Raw genomic sequence first — 18,986 nt, forward strand, 5'->3', positions numbered from 1 at the left:
AGTGAACAGTCTCAGTTTCAACCACACTATTCCACTGTCCCTAAAAGTCTATCCCTACATGTCACACCTGTGTGTTATCTAAGAGTTTATAAAACGTGGTCACTGTAGCCACACAGTCCATGTCAGGACCTCAGCCATCCCTCTACGTTACCAGATGGCCCAGATACCTCCACCACCAACGCCCCAGCCTCTCTGCATAGGCCTCCATAAGATTTTGGTTATTTAACAAAGCCACTAGCTACACAAAGAGGGAAAGAGACAGACTGAGAATAGGATAATTATGGGCAGAAGGAAATGGAAGTGAATCCTGGAATGGCAGAAGGGTGATGGGAAAAGACCCTATACCCATAAGAAGAAAAGATCATGTGCTAGAACAAGGTAAGAGAAGTAATTAAAGCCAGCCTGCTGCCTAGATTAAGGAAGGGAAAAAAAAGACACGGCATCATAGCTGTTCATGATAGGGAAGGAATGAGTCAGGGAAGGGAGGAGAGAAAATAATGTAAGCAGTATAAGAGGCTCTCTTTATTCCTATCTTGGGCACAGCTAGTTGAGACTTACCTCTGCTCTTAAAGGCAAGGGGAGTCGTGTAGACATGACCATATTAAAATAGCACACTTGATAAGTTCCAGTAAAGATTTTAAATTCCTTTGGCATGTCAAGGTGACCCAGTTACTGGGGCTATCCAATAAATGAGAAAATGGTAAATTACCTGGGTTTGAGGGCTCATTTTCTTTTAGACTTCATAAACATCATTTTGCAGATGCTGTTTAGAATAGCTATTTCTCATTCAATTGATGTTGAGAACATCAATGTTCTATTATGAGAATTTGGGGAAAGAGGAACAAACAGAGTGAATAATGAAAGGGTATTAGCAAAGGGAACAAAGGAACCCCCCTCCCACCTAACCTCACCCACCCAACTATCATCCTCATAGAAAATCCAACCACCCCATCATACCTCTTTGTAAAGATCTAATGCGAGCTGCCTTCTTGACCCATCACCATGAAGAAAGCAAATGAAGAAACAAGAGACAAGCATTTGTAAGGCTTAGAGTCTCAAACTTCTGTAGAGTAGTATTTGTTTCACGGAAACTTGAATCTAAGATTTTACAAACATCAGTGCAAAAACTGTCTTCACGCTACCCTTCCATATGTAATCTAGTGCCAGTCCCTAAAAGGGCTGTGAAACTCTGCACAGACCACTTTATCATAATAGGCTCTTTTATCTGCTGCCAGAGAGCAACAAAAGAACACTTGCATGTCTGTAGAGATTCTAGGATTATGTTAGGATGGAAAATAGAAAGACAAATACTTACTAAAATACTGTCTGTTACTCCCAGAATCACTATAGCAATATCCAAGCCAAGCAGCGGAGAAAAGCCTTAACACACTATGCAATTCAGCTACAACTCATCACTGCTGCTATAATTACAGGTGCCTGCCTTCCTCCTCTCAGATCCGGGTATAAAAGCCTAGGGCGGAATTTGTTTCTCAGCTGCAAAGAAGCTGAAGCTAGCAGTCAATAAACACACAGAACTCAGCATTTGACAGACAGGCTCTTACAGAATATAGAGCTACCCTGTTTATTGTTCAACGGCTCTCCCACCCTCAGATTTTCAGGATAACAAAGAGGAGATATTTCTGGATGCTTCCCAAGTACAAGGACCAATTTCATTTTAAGACTCATAAGAATCCTGTAAGTGAGGTGTTATTATCCTTAATTTTTAAATAAGAAAATTGAGACTCAAAGGTTGAGTGAGTTGCCCTAGGTTATATACCTTGTAAGTGATGGAATTGGTTCTGGATTCCCAATCTTTCAGACCCCATTATCCATGCTTTTTCCAGATCAGTCTGGAATCAGGCTCCTGACAAAAGGAGGTTATTGGCAATGGGTTGTGGCTCTCATAACTTGGAAACAACTCTTAAAAGCTGATGTGTGACAATATTCGAAGAAGAATTCTGTACCCATACCCTTTTATGGGGAGGTGGAGTGATTGGGATATAAGATTCCACTGTGGATGTATCCATTTATGGGCAAATCAGAGAATATTGAATTTAAAGACACCCTAATTATGATGAGCACTGGGTATTATACTTAACTAATGAATCACTGAACACTGCATCAATGACTGATTATGTATGATACAGTGGTTAACTGAACACAATAAAAAAATAAAATAAAAATAAATAAAGGCAACTCAAAAGATTAGGAAGAGCACATCAGGGTAGCTAGAAAAGGGATGTTTAGGGGGACACAGAGTGGCAACACACAGAATATCTAGAATTTCTATCTTATTAAAATGGGATTGAAAACATTAGTGCTGAGGTTCCAGACTATTAAAGGAAGGGCATAGTGTCCACCAGCCACATGAAAATTCTCCTTCTTATGCATTTGGAAGTCACCCTCAAGCACTGCTGCTGTACTGACAGTGAAACCACTCCCTTCTGAGCAGGCCAATAGATACCTCCTTCCAGTGATATGGATTCCTCTCAAATATAGAACCCAGATAGTGACCTACAATTTCCCACTCTGTAGATCACAGCATTATTCTGGCTTAAAGTCTCCAGCCACACATTTTTATACCATTTTACCAGGGATTTATGAAACCTTAACGTGTCCAGTTTTTAAAAATATCATCTCAAATAAACAGAACAAATAAATCTACTATTTAAGAGAATACCCTTTAAAGAAAAATGCTAGGTAAAACTAACCTAGCAACAAACCCTGAGGAATTACCCATTTCCAAATGTTAATTGTTATGTGGAAGTGGCTTTTGAAGTTCAATTTAATTTCCTGAAAGCCCCAAACAACTCTATTTCCCTACAGAAAATAATGAGGCATCAGGGATGATAATGTCATTAGCAAGTAAAACACCTGGAATTTGCTTAGCAAATCAAAAAGCAAAGAGAGGAGTGCTGTGCAACCATTGCTCCTCCTCACCTAGCCCCAGCTCATCATAGATGCTACAGGGCCTGATCCTTGGAAGCAGGCAGAGAGGGCCAGGTCTACAGCTACAAAGAAACATCATCATATTTATATGTCACCCATCTAATAGTCTACTGGGTTCTGATCGACCATCTGGCCCCTCATGTTCCTAAAGGGCAACCCATTGACCTGAGGGACATCCCAGGACTTCTGTGGGGTCCAACTGCCCTTGTGAGGACAGCATGAGATCCACAAGTATCTGACCTAAATGAGCCTGAATCAATTACCAAAATCAAATACTCTGTGTGGCAAAATCAATTAAATGATTGTCAGATTATAACACTTGTTAGGTACTTACATGCCAGGCACATCACTAAGCATATGTGTTTACCTGTTTTAATCCCGAGAATAACCGTGTATGGTAGATAATATTAATATTCCCATTTTACAGGTAAGGAAACTTGAGAAGACTCAGCAACACGTGCCAGCCATACAGCTCACAGAAGCAGAGCCAAATTCAAACTCAGGTATGTCTAAACCCAAAACCCAAGCTCATGATCCTATAATAGAGGAACTGGTTGATAAATGACAAACATCTCTATGATGGAAAGCCACACACTGTTAAAAATTGTTATAGAAAAATACTTGGTGGGGCTCCTGGGTGGCTCAGTGGGTTAAAGCCTCTGCCTTCGGCTCAGGTCGTGATCCCAGGGTTCTGGGATCAAGCCCCGAGTCAGGCTCTCTGCTCAGCGGGGAGCCGGCTTCCTCCTCTCTCTCTCCTGCCTGCCTCTCTGCCTACTTGTGATCTCTGTCTGTCAAATAAATTTAAAAAAAAATTAAAAATTAAAAAAAAAAGAAAAATACTTGATGACAGAAAAATATCCCAATAAACTGTTGAGTGAAAAAAATTAAGTAACAAACATGTACAGTAAGATTCAAGGACAAACCTCAAAATGTCACCTATGGTGAGGTCATAGGTGATATATACTTACATTATGATTTTCTATATATTTTCTATTTTCTGCAATGAATATGTATTACCCTGATACTCAACCAAAGTATTTTGCTTTAATTTTTTTAAAGAGCTAGTAAATAGAAATAAAATGATAACAGTGTTTTTGGCTCAATGTCATAATTATGAGAAGTTTTATTTTCATGTTTATACTTCTCTATATTCTCCAAATGTGCTACAAAGCATTACTTTATGACTACACACACACACACACACACACACATTAAAAATTCTAAAAATTTCCTTCCTTTACTCAGGGCAGAGAATAGCAGTGGTGCTTTAGTATTCACTCTCCATGACTTCTATAGGAATAGACCCTGAAATCTTCAGCTGTGCACATTTCATACTATAGGACTTCAATTCTCAGCCTCCTATTTGCTCAGATGTAGGCACATGATGTTAGGCAAAAGCTCTGTACAACATCCAGAAGGTGTCCGTCCATCTTGCTATGAGGAAGGTGCATGAGATCACTAGAACTCCACTCTAGCCTATGAGAAAGGCCACACCAGATGAGAGACCCAGATGCTAGAATAGAGAACTGGAAACACCATGAACCCCAGAAAGCTGTAGAACCAGTACACCACCCCTGCACTACCCACATCTAGACTCGTGTGTAAAGAGAGGTGACCATCTATCTTGTCTTGTTTTGATTTTCCAGGGTGTAGAGGGATATTTCCATGATATGTCACTGAGTCTACATCCTAACTAATACAGTACTCAAATACTTTAAATAAATTTTTTTAAAGATTTTATTTATTTATTTATTGGCAGGCAGAGATCACAAGTAGGCAGAGAAGCAGGCATAGAGGCAGGCAGAGAGAGGAAGAAGCAGGCTCCCTGCTGAGCAGAGAGCCCGATGTGGGGCTCGATCCCCGGACCCTGGGATCATGACCTGAGCTGAAGGCAGAGGCTTTAACCCACTGAGCCACCCAGGTGCCCCAATACTTTAAATGATTTGGACTAGCTCCCTTTCTCTCTCTTCACCTGTGTGTGTGTGCGTGTGTGTGTGTGGTCCACAATGCAGGGACCTTGTTCTTCTTACTCTCAAATTCTTAGTGTCCTAGAACCCACCACAGTATCTGGGATATGATAATCAATTAAACATTTGTTAAATGGATGATTAAAAGAATGAATGAATAGATAGATAATGAAATGAAGTAGTAGTTTCTTGCACAGAGATGTAAATATTATAGATATGTATATATTAGAAATATGCAGTATATTATATGGTATATATTAGAGTTAATATATTTCCTCTAAATATTAGAGGAAAGTCATTTCCATATATGTATATTTTAATACATTATATCAAACTAAATGTAAATTCCTTAGAAGTCAATAAGATGAATCTTCATTCTAACAACGTACTGAAATAAAATACTGAAACAGAACCTACCAAATGGAATTGAGAACCACACATCTTGGGTGCTTGGATGGCAGTAGGTAAAGTGGCCAAATCTTGATCAGGTCATAATCTCAGGGTTTTGGGATTGAGCCCCAAGTCGGACTCTGTACCCAAGGAGTCTGCTTGAACATTCTCTCTCTGCCCCCTCCCTGCTTATGCTCTCCCTCTCTCTCTCAAATAAATAAATAAATATATTTTTTAAAAAAAAAGAAAAGAGAAACATACATTTTGCTGCCTGTCAGTTAAAAAACAGCACCATTAGGAATCTTCATATAATGTACTTTTAAAAAAATAATCAACCATATTTTGGGGAAACTTTCATATTTACTGAAGCTTTAATTATATCTTGCTTCTCAAATATTGTTTTATGTCAATAATCAAAGAGCTGAACCAGATACCAATGCTGAAGTTATTGAGCATGCTCAATATTGAGAGTGTTCAATAATTTCAGCATTGGTATCTGGTAAATTCACCAGTACTTGGTGAACTGAATGGCAATTTAATTTTTAGTTAAATGTTTAATTTAAATTAAAAATGGAATCAAAATTCAGAGTTGATAGGAAGCTTTCAGCATCCTCCTTACAACCATAGTACAAAGCATTATTTTATCTTCTGATAAACAATTTAGCTTTATCACTCTTCCTTGAAGAAAATTTTAATATGAGAGGAAGAGAGATTACTTACACTAAATAGGGCCGTTTCTTATTAATATGCAAGGATATTTTATATTCAAGTTTAGCGGCCTTATAACAGATACAATATAGAAGAACAATAAACAAATTGGACGGTTAAAATTCTCTTCACAGTTTGCTTATAAACTATGACACTTTGAAATCTTAGCTAAGATTCTATCCTTGTTTGTATTGAAAATGCTAATGTAGTCTGGCTACCCGCTAGGAAATAAAAGATGTATAAAATTCAACGAACTTAGAGAAATTCACTTCCATTAATATTTACTTGTGGCTATCAAGTTTAATAAAGTCAGAGACTCCAACCTAAAGCCAATAAATGAATACCCTTGAGCAAATGTGAATTTATTAATTTTTCTTCTATTGTAAGCATTTTGTATATCCTACATATATGTAAATTCATCCTACACAAACGGAGAGGTTAAAAACAGTAATTCTGGAAGTACACTTAGATGAATATATATAAATAAAACGTACTGTGAAATCATGGCATATAAAATAATTTTTCATAATTTGTCTTCCAAAGTACTGCACACCAGCAGATACATTTTTCTGAAATTACATATTTACAACACTTTAAATAGGTTAAAAACAGAGAGGGAGACAAACTGTAAGAGACTCTGAACTAGAGAGAACAAACTGAGGGTTGCTGGAGGGGTGGTGGGTGGGGGGATGGGTTAATTTGGTGATGGGCATTAAGGAGGGCACTTCATATAACGAGCACTGGGTGTTATATGCAACTGATGAGTCACTAAATTCTATTTCTGAAACTAATAACATGCTATATGTTAACTAACTTGAATTTAAATAAAACAAAAAAAAATGAAACATTTTTTCCACAAAATACCTAGGTTTGGGAACCAGGGATTTAAATTATTTAAAGCTCCTTCCATTCTGAGTGAAACGAGGTTTGGGAGCCATTGGTCTGACCAAAATCTGTTGGCAATGCTTGAATTTAAACTACAGAATCCCTGTCTAAACACAGACCTTTTAGAAGAAGCAAAACTCGGTCCAGATTGTAAAAGACAATCAATGTATGGAACAGCAAAAGGAAAAGAAGTTTATCTTACAGAACAAGATGATGGTAGGTGACTGGCATATTACCCCTGATCTCCAGGAAGGCTTTGTGAGGGATCAAACTAGAATCCTCATGGAAACGACTGAATGGAAAACTGCTCTTTCCTTCATGCCCTGGAGGCAGAATTCAACTGTATTTTCACCTGCTCTATCATCAGTTCTGCTATGATGGGCAGGCTGCTTCCAGGAAACCCAAAAACTAGACTTAAGATAGGGAAGTGTTTTTCAATTTGTATTTAGTCCACTCCTCCTATAGATTATCATAAAAATCTTGAGGCTGCCCCTCCTTGATCCCACTCTTGATGGTTGAGAATCACTGATCTAAAACCTCATTATCTTCAACATCCAAGAAACTTTCCTAATAAACTTAGTATTTTGAAGTTTTGAAAACTTAAAAAGAAATTCCAAACATAAAAGTGTATTATAAGTTGAATACAATTTTCCAAATGGTCCCCTGGATTCTCCAAATGTGGCAGGTGGGAGAGAAGGAGGCACCTTCACCTGTCTCTACCCACCTCTATGCTGAGCCCCCTACCACTGGGTAGATCTTGGGAAAAAAGAGCCAAAGGTAAGTCGGAAATACCTTGGGAAAGATAGTGAGGTTAATGGTGTAAGGGTAGCACCGAAGTCTATATTATGCCTTAGACAGTAAGCTCCACAAAGACTGCCTAACACAGCTCCTTGATAAAGATGCCAGTGTAATCATAGAAAAGTCCCACTTATCTATCCCAAACAATTGTATCAAATCTGTTTATGTAACTTTCCTGAATCAACACAAATGGATCAAATACAGTCACTTGCATGACTTGAAATAAAAAACTTGGATAACAGCTAAAAGTTCACCATGGGCAGATGGATGAAGAATGAAGTATATATGAAATCACACACAGCTTTCCAGAAAATGTTTGTGACCACAAACTAGAAAAACTATGCAGTTGTGAAAAATCTTAAATGAAAAGACTTAGCATGATGTCTTTGCATAGTATTTTTTATGTTAGCTATGACTTGTTTCCTACTTGTATTCTGCATATTTGATAATGCCAATCAAACTCCCAATGTTAAAGAAGAAACAGAAATTATGGCCCTGCTCTTCTATAAAACTACCAATTCAGAATAAGTTTGTTCTATTAGATGATAAATGCTTTTCAATGCGTTTATAATAGTTTCAAGTGCATTCCGAAGAGTATTTGCGAGTAATTTAGAAAAGACGGACTATTTTAATGTTTATGCACAGTTTAAGAAGTTGAATTAAATGTACATGAAATTAACAAGTATTACTTTCTTCAAACATACACGGTAAATAAGCAATTATACTTTCAATTCTAAAAGTCATTTTCTGCTATTAAGCAGAATGTTCTATACATTTTCCTATTAATTCCAATATTATCCTTGGAAGACAGACACATAGCAAGTAACATCAATTCTACAGACATGGAAACCAAGGTCCAGTACAATTTAATTATTTTTCCTATTTATGATTCCTAGATGACAAAATCAAGAGTAACATTCATAACTCAAGCAACTAAACTCAGAGTTCTGGGTTCTGAGTGCATGTAGAATTAGAAAATATTATTAACAATGAACTTACTCTACTGAAATTATTTTTAAATTTAATTTAACTTTATATTCCAATTTAAAATAATTTTATTACATAATATATATAACTTCAACATAGCGACATATATATATAATTATTATATAGATATACATACATAATGCTTCAGGGAATGAAGAACTCTTCAAGTCAGACAACAAAGATTGAGAATTTCTTGGAGGCCATTTATTTTTATTCCTCAAAGAAGCTAAGAGTACTTTTAAATTGTCCTCCAATGCATTTTTCCATAGATTAACAGGAAACTTTTCTTTGCTTAATCATGTCATCTGGCCATATGTTAAAAGAACATTGCTTTATTTCATTTCAGGGTTTCACTTCAAAGGTATCTGTGATCCCAGACCAAGAACTTCTTAAAGGCTTCAATGATCGAGGACAAGGATGTGTCCTTTGCTTTCATTTCAGTAAGACAGTGAAGGGAGATCCGCTTACTCTTCATAAAACACAAGCAGCAGCCTAAGAAACCACTTGACTGCTTGTTGCACACTAAGTAAAGCTCATCCTTTCACCTCCAATGGCTTTCCAGAGACTACATACAGAAGTTGAAATCCTGTGACGTAAATATTAAAGTTCTGAAAAAGTAAGGCCTTCTCTATCTTCCATAGATAGAAAGACAGATAAGAGGACAGAGCTGGTCCATTCCCTCTCCCAAAGCTCACCTTCTTAATTTCTGACTAAATTTCCTCTCTTGTGCTGAGTCTTTCGTCAGTGATACACTCCGTTCCTCCCCTACCTTCCCTATCACACAATTTTTTTAAGGCCCCAATGAGAGTCACATCTCTTCTATAAAAATTCAAATCCATAATAATCTCCTTTAAACAACTATTATATATCTTTTTGGCCCCTCTCCCTCTCTATATAAAATATTTTTAATTAGACTACAAACTTCTTAAGGCAGAAGCTAGGTCTTAGATTTCTATTGGCCTGACACATAATATGTACCCAATTACTATTTATTGTATGAGTAGAAGGGGTTAAGCTATGGACCCAGGGGAAAGAGGACCTTGGCAGGCACAGAAGAGGAGAAAGGAGAATGACAAAAAAGAGGGAGAAAAAGAGAAAAGGGATAATCTATGAGATAATTTTTTTTTAATGTTATGTTAGTCACCATACAGTACATCATTAATTTTTGATGTAGTGTTCCATGATTCATTGTTGGTATATAATACCCAGTGCTCCATGCAATCCATGCCCTCCTTAATACCCACATTGGGCCAACCCATCCCTCCCAACCCCTCCCCTATGAGATAATGTTCTATGAAAGAAAGATGAAAAAAATAATGTAGGCAAATTTTAGGGGAGCTACCTAGAACCAGGGGCTTTTCCTAAAATGGATGCAAAGCACAGAGTGAGAGCCTACACTGGAAAATAACATAATTCACTGAAAAAAAATCACTAGACTAACAGGATATTCATGTTTGGGTGTAAAATCTGAAACTAATTATCTGTGACCTGAAAAGCTATTTAACTGCTTTTGGCAATTCATCAGCAAACGGAGGATACTAGATTTGATGATCTCTAAAGCCCCCTTCTTCTTGAGAGAATATTCATTTCTTCTGGGTAAGGAAGGGCCTCCATTACAAGCTATGATAATCTGAATACAGAAGCTTCAGTTGGTAAAAAGAAAGGCAATATTAAAAAGACAACATAAAATAGATCAAATGCCTATGACCATACTGAAGCAGGACATTTCTTTAATATTTGCTTTGCTTGTTTGATCATTTAAGCCGAAAAATATTCCCATCATGATCGGTCAAGGACTCAAAGTAGGAAGACTCAGATGGACACTGAAATAGGAATTAGAGGCAACACTTTACAAATACTTGTTCTAGTTCAGTGATAGGAAAGTCATTTGTTGATTTTAAAGAGTATACAAAAAGTATTTAAAGATCCTTTTGATTGGGAAGAGATATGTCAATGTAAGACTATCACTGACATCTTATTTAAAATAATCACATATCCTCAAAGATTTGGACCAATACAAGCAAAAAGATCAATTTACAAAGCACTGAGATGTCTGGCAGTAAATCTAGAAAAGACTGTATCCAGTGGCATTTGGTTTCTCTGTTTTCTCAGTCTCCCCTTCACATCAGTGCTAGTCACTCAGCACTCCCTTAGGGACGGGGTAGTCTCTTCTGTATCTGAGCACCTCTGTCACAGACAGAATCAATCAATATAATAAACTTACCCTAACTTTACGGTCTAGGGACTATGTGTTCGCCCTTCCAGAATATACTTGTCTTACAACAAGGCCATGGAAGAGGGCAAATGTGTAACCAAAAGGGAAGACCGACAGAATTACATGTGTCCGTGGGGAAAATAACTGAAAGCCACAGCTTCCCAGACTCTTTCATTTTTTTTTAAGAAGATTTTATTTATTTATTTGAGAGAGAGAGAGAGAGCAAGCACAGAGGGAGAGGGAGAAGCAGGGAACTGAGCAGGGAGCCCAATGCAAGGGCTCCATCCCAGGACCGTGAGATCATGATCTGAGCCTAAGGTAGACATAACCAACTGCACCACCCAGAGCCCCTTCCCAGACTTTTTCAGATCTTCACACATAAGCCCTGCTGCTGTCTAGTGACCTGGCTTTCCACTAAATCCAGAGAAGAATGTTGAGTTGTTACTTCAGAAAATAAATGGTTGAAATCAATCTATAAGCAAATACTATATTTGAGTGCTGCCATAAATGCAGAGGTACATCAAAGGCCAAATACAAAAATAACATGAAAAATTAAAAAAAATAAATCTTACAGATAAATTTTGATGGTCATCTCTAACCTCCTATTCATATTGGTTTTATCAGATTGGTTTTATTAAACCAATTGCTTTTAAACTTGTTGCTTTGAAAATACAACAATATGAAATGTTTGGCCCTAAAATTGTGAGGCGAGAGACAAAGGAGACTTATTTGTCTGGGGATCAACAGGGAATGAGAAAAGTCTGTGTTCCTTAGAGAACCTGTAGAATGTGGGGCGGCTGGAAGGTGAAAACTGGTGACTTCTAGGCTGCTTGCTGCTTTCGATCTTGTCAACTCAGATTTTTTAAAACAGATTTTTAAATTGTGTACAATTAAAATCTTGGAGATTTTCATACAAAAACTTGGGTTTGGGGTTTTCTTTTTTAATTATCGAAGGAATGGACAGCTTTCAGTAGACAATTCCACAAGGAAAGAAACAGCTGAAAGTGTGTGAATAATCTCATAATAGATGGAGGCTTGACTTTTATGTTGGGACTGGCTGTCCTTCAGAGTTTCCATTGTAAAGCAGGGAACCATCCTTTTTTGAGGGAGAAGGGACCTAAGTGGGCTAAAATGTGGTAATCCAAATGCAGAATTTTCAGGAAGAGAGAGAGAGAAAAAAAAAAAAAAGGACAGGATTAAAAAGACAACATAAAAAATTAAAAACCTAGGACTATACTGAGAACTTCTTTATTACCTCTGTAGTTTTTCTGCTACAGATCAGCTTTGTTTGTAAGTAAAAAAATGATGAAACTTTAAACAAAAAGTCAAATTTGTTCTTTTCAGTTACAGAAAAGAATTCATTATCAACACTTGCCCTCAATACCCTGTATACTCTCAAAGAATTTTAAATGCCTTTTGTGTTTGAAGTAAGAGACATATAATTCAATTTATTAGGTCAGTTCTTAAAAATATTTCCTTATTGAAACTTGCTCCTAAACCTAGGTTCACATATATGATGAAGATCTAAAGAAAGCTTATTTAACCTACATTAAATCTTGATAATGCATTAATGAGTCTTTTAAAGGGATAATTTTAATTCCCCAATCTTCAACCATAAAGACTGGATAGTGCTAATCTGCCTTGCCCTTTCGATTAAACTTGTTAAGGGCATTCTATTTAGTCAGCACCCAGAATGGGCCATTAAAATTCTTGTTCGGTAAGAGTTGTGTTCAGTGCTCTGTTGTTTTAAATTCCATTAAATCCAAATGGTCTTTATCACCCCATGACCACTGTGACTTCAATCAGCCAATTTAATTACCTTACAAAATTGTCAGCAGAAGCAGCAAAGAAAAACAGGAAGCCCTATGACGTTATCAGATTGAAATCTTCCTCTTTGGTGTTTAATCTAGGCCAGTCAATAATGATGATGTACACCTACTTCCTTCCCTTTCAGGGGCTTTTGACCTTACCTTTCGTGCTAAGATTTAGGGTTTAAGGTTCATTTGAAGCATTTCTAGCACCTCGAAAACTGCACTATGAATTGAATGCCCGTAGAAGATAATGCTACATCATCACCCAAATATACGACAATCAACAATTCCATTTCAACACATCAGACCATTCTACTGGGGGAAAACTTAAGGTCTCCCACAAACCCCGGGTATGATGGAGGCAGTGGACTGATGATTTCAATACAGTGCAGCTGAAGAACAGTGAACTGTTTTCTATTCTGATGTGGAAAAATGGATATTGATAATTTTCAGGGAACAAGTGTAAGTGGACCTGCAATAACACAATAAAATCTCAAGAACAGAAAGAGAAAATGAATTTCTCTCCCTTTAATTTGTACTACAAAAGAGCAAAGCATCTTCTGTATCAGAAATTTTGACAATTAAAAGAAAATCAAAGACTATGTCATCTATATCACAGGCAACACTTTATTTAATGGTGAATAGACTTGAAAAGGCTCTGATAATCAATGATACATCCTGTGTTTGGTCTATGGTATGTTCCTCCTTTGTGTGGGAGCAAGTCACATTAACTTCCCTGTGCTGAGTAAATGTTGAAACAGTGTCATTTGAGAATTGAGGGAATGAACACACTGCAATAATCATTTGAATTAAACTAAAAAGCAGAAGGTGTCTGTCTAAAGAAATGTCTACTGACATATAAACCCCTGTTCACTTCCGAAAGACAACCTCACAAAGCCTGAAAATGTGTTGAGTTCCATGTGTCTGGGTGGAGAAGGGGTGCTATTTCTAGAGGACGAAAAGATCATTTTTCAAAGTCATTTTCTGAAATGAGTGTGCCTCTGTTGATGGATCACATCAGAGTTAGTCTTTGAAGCTTTAAGAATAAGTGAGAACTTCAGTGAAAAACAGATATATACACACACACACACACACACACACACACACACACATATATATATTTATATTTATATTTATTAGTGGCCATTGTATTGGCAATTTCTTGGAAAGATTTCCCTCCCCTGCTTTCCAGAGCTCAGGGGAGCAGGTGTTCCGGGCTTTATCTGTTTCAAACAGTAGCCGCTATTACTCCCCCATCCCCGCCTCTCAAGAGCCAGTTTTCCTGCTCCGAGATGTAAGGCCACTCCTCCCTCCCGCCCACCTCACCTCCCAAAAGAAGAAAAATCTCTTTCAAAGAACTTGTAGAGAGTGGCGGCTTCTAAGCTCAGTCAATTCACTCACCCTCCTTGATGCCGTAGTACATCTGCTACTAATTATTGTATGTGGGAGCACATGGGATGTCCAGCAAATAGGGGGGATTTCCATAGGAACTCTTTCCACTCCTTCTCACGTTGTAGGTTTTATTATCTGAGCTATCCCTGAGCTAGCTGTCACCACCTTCCACATGTGTGCTGGGAGGTGGCTACATGCTGCGCCACAGTGTTGGCCAGTGCGCAGTAGCAAGGAGGTCTGAGCGCATCTGGGGGAAGACCTCGCCTGTGAAGCCTTTAAAGAAAGCCGTTCTACCGCAAGCTTAAAAGAAAAGCTAGGTCAAAGCAGCTGGAGGAAAGAAGTGGCCTATATCACAAGCTCAGCTCCTCGGACACGACTAGCTTGGAGAAGCTGCTCAAGAGTTTGGGAGAAAGTTTGGGTTGATGTCTTTGCTCCTGGCGTTCTAAATGCCAATTCAGATCAGGACTGAAAAATAACCCGACCTCGAAGAAGATTGGCAAGGATCGGCAGCTTGAGTAGGACTGCTCAAAGGAGATGCCCACACCCCCAAACTACAAAAGGGATTTCTAGCCCAGTACAGCACCCCAGGCAGAGCCACTTTCTACACCCACGCTTTCCCAGAAGCAGAGGTCTGAACTGAACAGGAAGGAAGGGAGGCTCCTGTAACAGAAGCAGTGTTCAAGTACCAAGAGCTGCAGTAGTTCAGCAGGGAGACTGTGGTATTGCGGGCAGCCCCCGCGAACGGAAGGATCCTGCCTTTGCCCTCTCCAACTACCCGCGGGACCAGGACGCAGCTGCGGAGACACAAAGGTGCCTCATTTACATGGCCCTGGGACCCGCAGTGCCTGGTAGCGGCCTGAGTGGGGGTTTCTCGGGCACCTGGAAAAGCTGGCTCTGAGAACGTTTGACCTGACCTGGAGTGGGAAAACTGACTCTAACTGTCCGGGATCCACTTTGTCCCCTGATATCCTCTCACTAGGGGGGCGCTGTGGAGAAGCCAAGATGTGCACAGCTAGGATCAAAGACAGAAATGGCCCAACCCACGGAGAGGCGCCAGCCCTCTCGCTTCGGAGGAGCTGACTCTTGGCTGACCATACGTCCCTTCCCTCACTGTCCTGGGCTGTCTTAAAGCTTAGGGAAACCACCCTAGGGTCAATGTTCCAGACAAGTTCTCTCAGAGTTGTTTGCTAAGCCATAGGAGGAAGGCCAGGGTGTGAAGCTTAGGGGGAGCCAGCCAAAGTGGGAGGGGTGTGTGCCCGGACAGAGGCGCTCCCAGGCATAGCTGTCTACATTTTGGGGACACTAGAGAGGAGTCATTGTACCAAAGTGTCAGACATGCATTGCGAGAGTGCATTTGCCTCCGGGATGTGTGTGTGTGTGTGTGTGTGTGTGTGTGTGTGTGTATGTGTATAAGAGAGAGGAGAGGGAGTGCTCGAGCCAGAGAGAGAGAAAGAGAGGAAGAGGGAGAGAGAAATGAGAGAGCACGAGCAAGAAAGCCCCAGCGCAAGCGAGTCAACTTCGTACCCAGAAGGGGTGGGGGGAGGATGCAAGGGATGAGGCAAGGGTCAGCACCCAGGGCAGACAGCTCCCCAATCCAGACTTTGATAGGAGGACACAGGGTCAGGGCCCTTGGGTGGGGGGGGAGGGGACATGGAGGGCGGGGTTTAAGGGATCTGGGGGGCGGGGGTTAGGGGTAGAAAAGATAGCATAGAGCCCTTGAGGGTGGTTTTCCACCACCTGAGGGAAAGGGGAGCTGGGGCAGCTTCCTAGCAGGGCTCAGGAGTTGCTATAGCACCGAGATGGAGTCGCTGAGTGGCTGGCAGCTCCTAGTCAAGCCTAGCCTGTTGGGGAAGGGGGGAAAGAACTAATTGCCACCTCTTCAGCGGAGGCAGCTTTTCTCACCTGCACCTGGCAGGCCACTGCCCAGGAGTAGCTGTTCCAGCAGCAAATCCAAACCCCACCCTTACAAGACAAGGAGCTAAGGATGAGGCTTTGGTTGGTCCTTTGAGTCAAAATTGAAATTAACCTTTCTCCAGAATGGCTTATACACTCTCAACTAACCATCTAGTCCACTCAAAACAAGTTTCCCCAGAAGGAAACAAACAAACAAACAAACAAAACCCCCCAAAAAACTCATTACATCCAAACAGTCCCAACAGGGGAAATGGTCTACTGATTACAATGTACACAATCTTTCCCCATAACTCAGGTCAGAAATCAGAGAAAATAGAATGTGGAAGATGTTTGAAGTTAATGGAGAAAAATAACAGGTTATCTAAAAACTGAGCTGTTGGTTTAGGGTATCAAGACACTGTGAGAAGGTCTTTGCCTACTCTCCTACTTCTTAAGGACATTCTTAGTAAGCATTGGTCTAGGAACATATATTTTTGTGTGTGTGTCAGCTCTTTTAGAAAGCTGCTACACACTCTGCAACAGTCGCCAAGATTTTTAATATGAAGATATGAAATGATCAGCGAATGTAACAATCTAATGATTCAGCAAATATTGTGCTGCAAGACCAGACCAGCAATAATTAAATCTTTAGATTACTGGTGGCAGTTTTTCGGTTCCAAGTCTTCTTTTTTTTCCCCCACCCAAACCAAAAGCAAACACACTAAGGCACACTCATTCCCAAACACATTTCAGAAGATACCTCAGTATTCCAAATAAGTAGGTTGTACTACTCAAAATATTGGGCAAAACTACCATACTATAGTATTTACTATGCTTGAAGGAGGACAGCTGAACGCACACACATTTTCAATGATACAGGGACCTGTTTAATCTCATCCAAAGAAACAGGCATTCCTGTGGACGCTTGTTGCTAAGAGCAACGTGCTTAAGTACCATCTAAAGGCATGAAGAAAGAAAAAAAATGCTACAGTAGGAATTTAGATATAACCTGTTGTCTCTCTTTGTCATTACCAGCCTTCTGGACTCCAGGTGTTTACGTGCTGAATGGGGGAGGGGAAGGTAGGATTCCCTTTTTAATATGTGAAAAGCATTCCTACCCTGGTTTCACAAAGCCTGAGAAAGATGATTTTATCATTACAGAAAAAGCACATGGGAAAAAGGAAAGAGGGAAGATGCTGTGGACATGATAGGAGATGCAGGCAATCACTTCAATTTAAATTTGACTGACTTAATGGATCTGTTTTTACTTCAAAAACACATGCTCAGGATTATATGGTTACTTGCACTCCTTGGTCTAAATCCACTTGAACTGTCAAAGGAGGCACCCACAGTGGGAGCATTTACCTGGTTGGCTTTCTCCTCTCTCCTTCTTATCTACTTAAGGGAACTTTCCCTCACTAGTTCTGCTCCTACTAAAACTCCATTGGCCATCCACAGCAGCTGAGTTTGTTGCCCACGCTTCATTTCCTCCAAGCTAACCTTCTGACCAGCGTTTCCACGGAATCCCACGTTTAGATTTCCCTTCGCGCTCTACAAGAACCCCGATTCCTTAGGAAAGTGATAGATTCCTCTAGTATATAACTGCCACTCGACTCTTTTATCATGCCACGATGAAATAAAGATGCATACTTAGATTCCCATACACGACTACCCTCCGCCCCAATCACCACTGTTAATCATTCATTAGATCAGGACGCGCGCCGTCAGAAAGCTGTGAGAGGAGGGCTCACAAGTTAAAAACAAGACAAAACAAAACAAAAACCCAAAACAAAAAAGCCTCCTCTTGCTAAGTAGAGGCTTTTACCTTACAACACTATTTTTAAAAGCGCCGTGTCCCCGTAAGGGCGCTAGGGGCTGGGAAAGCGGGGAAATTCACCTAAAAGGCTCTCTGTTCACGAAAGAAATCCAAAGGGTTAGCGCCTTTCACTTGCGGACCTGTCCGGGTGCCAGACCGAAGCGGACAGACGCCAACTTGCCAACTTGCCGAAGAGTTACCAGGTACTGACTCTCGAGCCCCGCAAACTGAGAGGCGTGGAGCCCCGGCGCGCGCTTCCCGCCCGCCAAGCCCGCAAGGCTCCCGGGAAGACCGGCGGGCGCAAGCGCCGGCGGTGCCCCCAGCGTCATCACCATCTCCGGCTGCTGTGTGGAGGTAACGCAGCGACCACCACCACACACTGGCACTCATTTCACCCTCCCGGGGCTATTTTTTTTTTTTTTTTAATAAAAGAAAAAGAAAAGGAAAGGAAATGACACGCGGGGGTTCTTTAAAACCCCGGGAGGCTCCGGAACTGCAAACAGGTCGGAATGCCTTGAGCCCACCCGCCTGTCAGAGGGAGCCCGCCTGTTTACATCCGGCTGCCTCGGAGCCGGATACCAGGCAGCAGAGGGAGATGGGGAATCTTACCAAATCTTAATACATGTGTGGTTCCTTGGGAATATCCAATCCACAGTAAGCAGAGCAGGAGTTTAATCGTGCGCCTGAAGACTGGATTACTTAGAATCGGGGAAATAATCTTCATGGTGTTTCTGTGTCCACACGCGCGGCACCCACTTCCCCGATCTAGCGTTAGGCTCCCGGTTCGGGTAGGAATGAGGATGCGTCGAGTGGTGGCCGCAGACACGATCACGGCATGGTCACAGAGAGAGGAAGGAGTCTCCGCTTCCCAAACCCATTAGCAATCGCTGCATGTTCCTCACTCACTGCGCCAAGGAGCAACCTTCCACTGCAAGGGATGGTGGGACATCCATGTTAGTCGGGGAGCATCCGGGAGAAATCCAGCACGCACACCCCCAATGTCCGGCCGCGCGAGCCTGGGGAAGCAAAGGAGGGGGAAATCAATAGGAAATCCAGCCTTGGAAACCTCCGAGGCGTCGGTAGCGAACCACAGTCCCAGCACAAAAGGCGCTTTGCTCGCAAAGGTTTTGCCAGGCCCTATTCTACTGCACTGCTGCACAGCTTCTGACGTGAAG

At 40.6% G+C, this 18,986-nt stretch overlaps 1 protein-coding gene across 3 annotated transcripts in view; it reads right to left on the reverse strand.

Moving 5' to 3' along the window:
- GRIK2 (glutamate ionotropic receptor kainate type subunit 2) overlaps positions 1-18,535 on the reverse strand; it is a gene marked incomplete at both ends in the record, with an annotated part of 637,516 nt that extends 618,981 nt beyond the window's left edge. For all 3 annotated transcript variants that reach the window (XM_080806625.1, XM_080806626.1, XM_080806627.1), the window contains one exon: positions 18,421-18,535. In XM_080806625.1, coding sequence (XP_080662751.1) covers positions 18,421-18,535 — 115 coding nt within the window. The remainder of the gene's footprint in view (positions 1-18,420) is intronic.
- Between the last annotated feature and the right edge of the window lie 451 nt (positions 18,536-18,986).

This window comes from Martes martes (genome assembly GCF_963455335.1).
Source record: "Martes martes genome assembly, chromosome: 6".
Classification (NCBI taxonomy): domain Eukaryota; kingdom Metazoa; phylum Chordata; class Mammalia; order Carnivora; family Mustelidae; genus Martes; species Martes martes.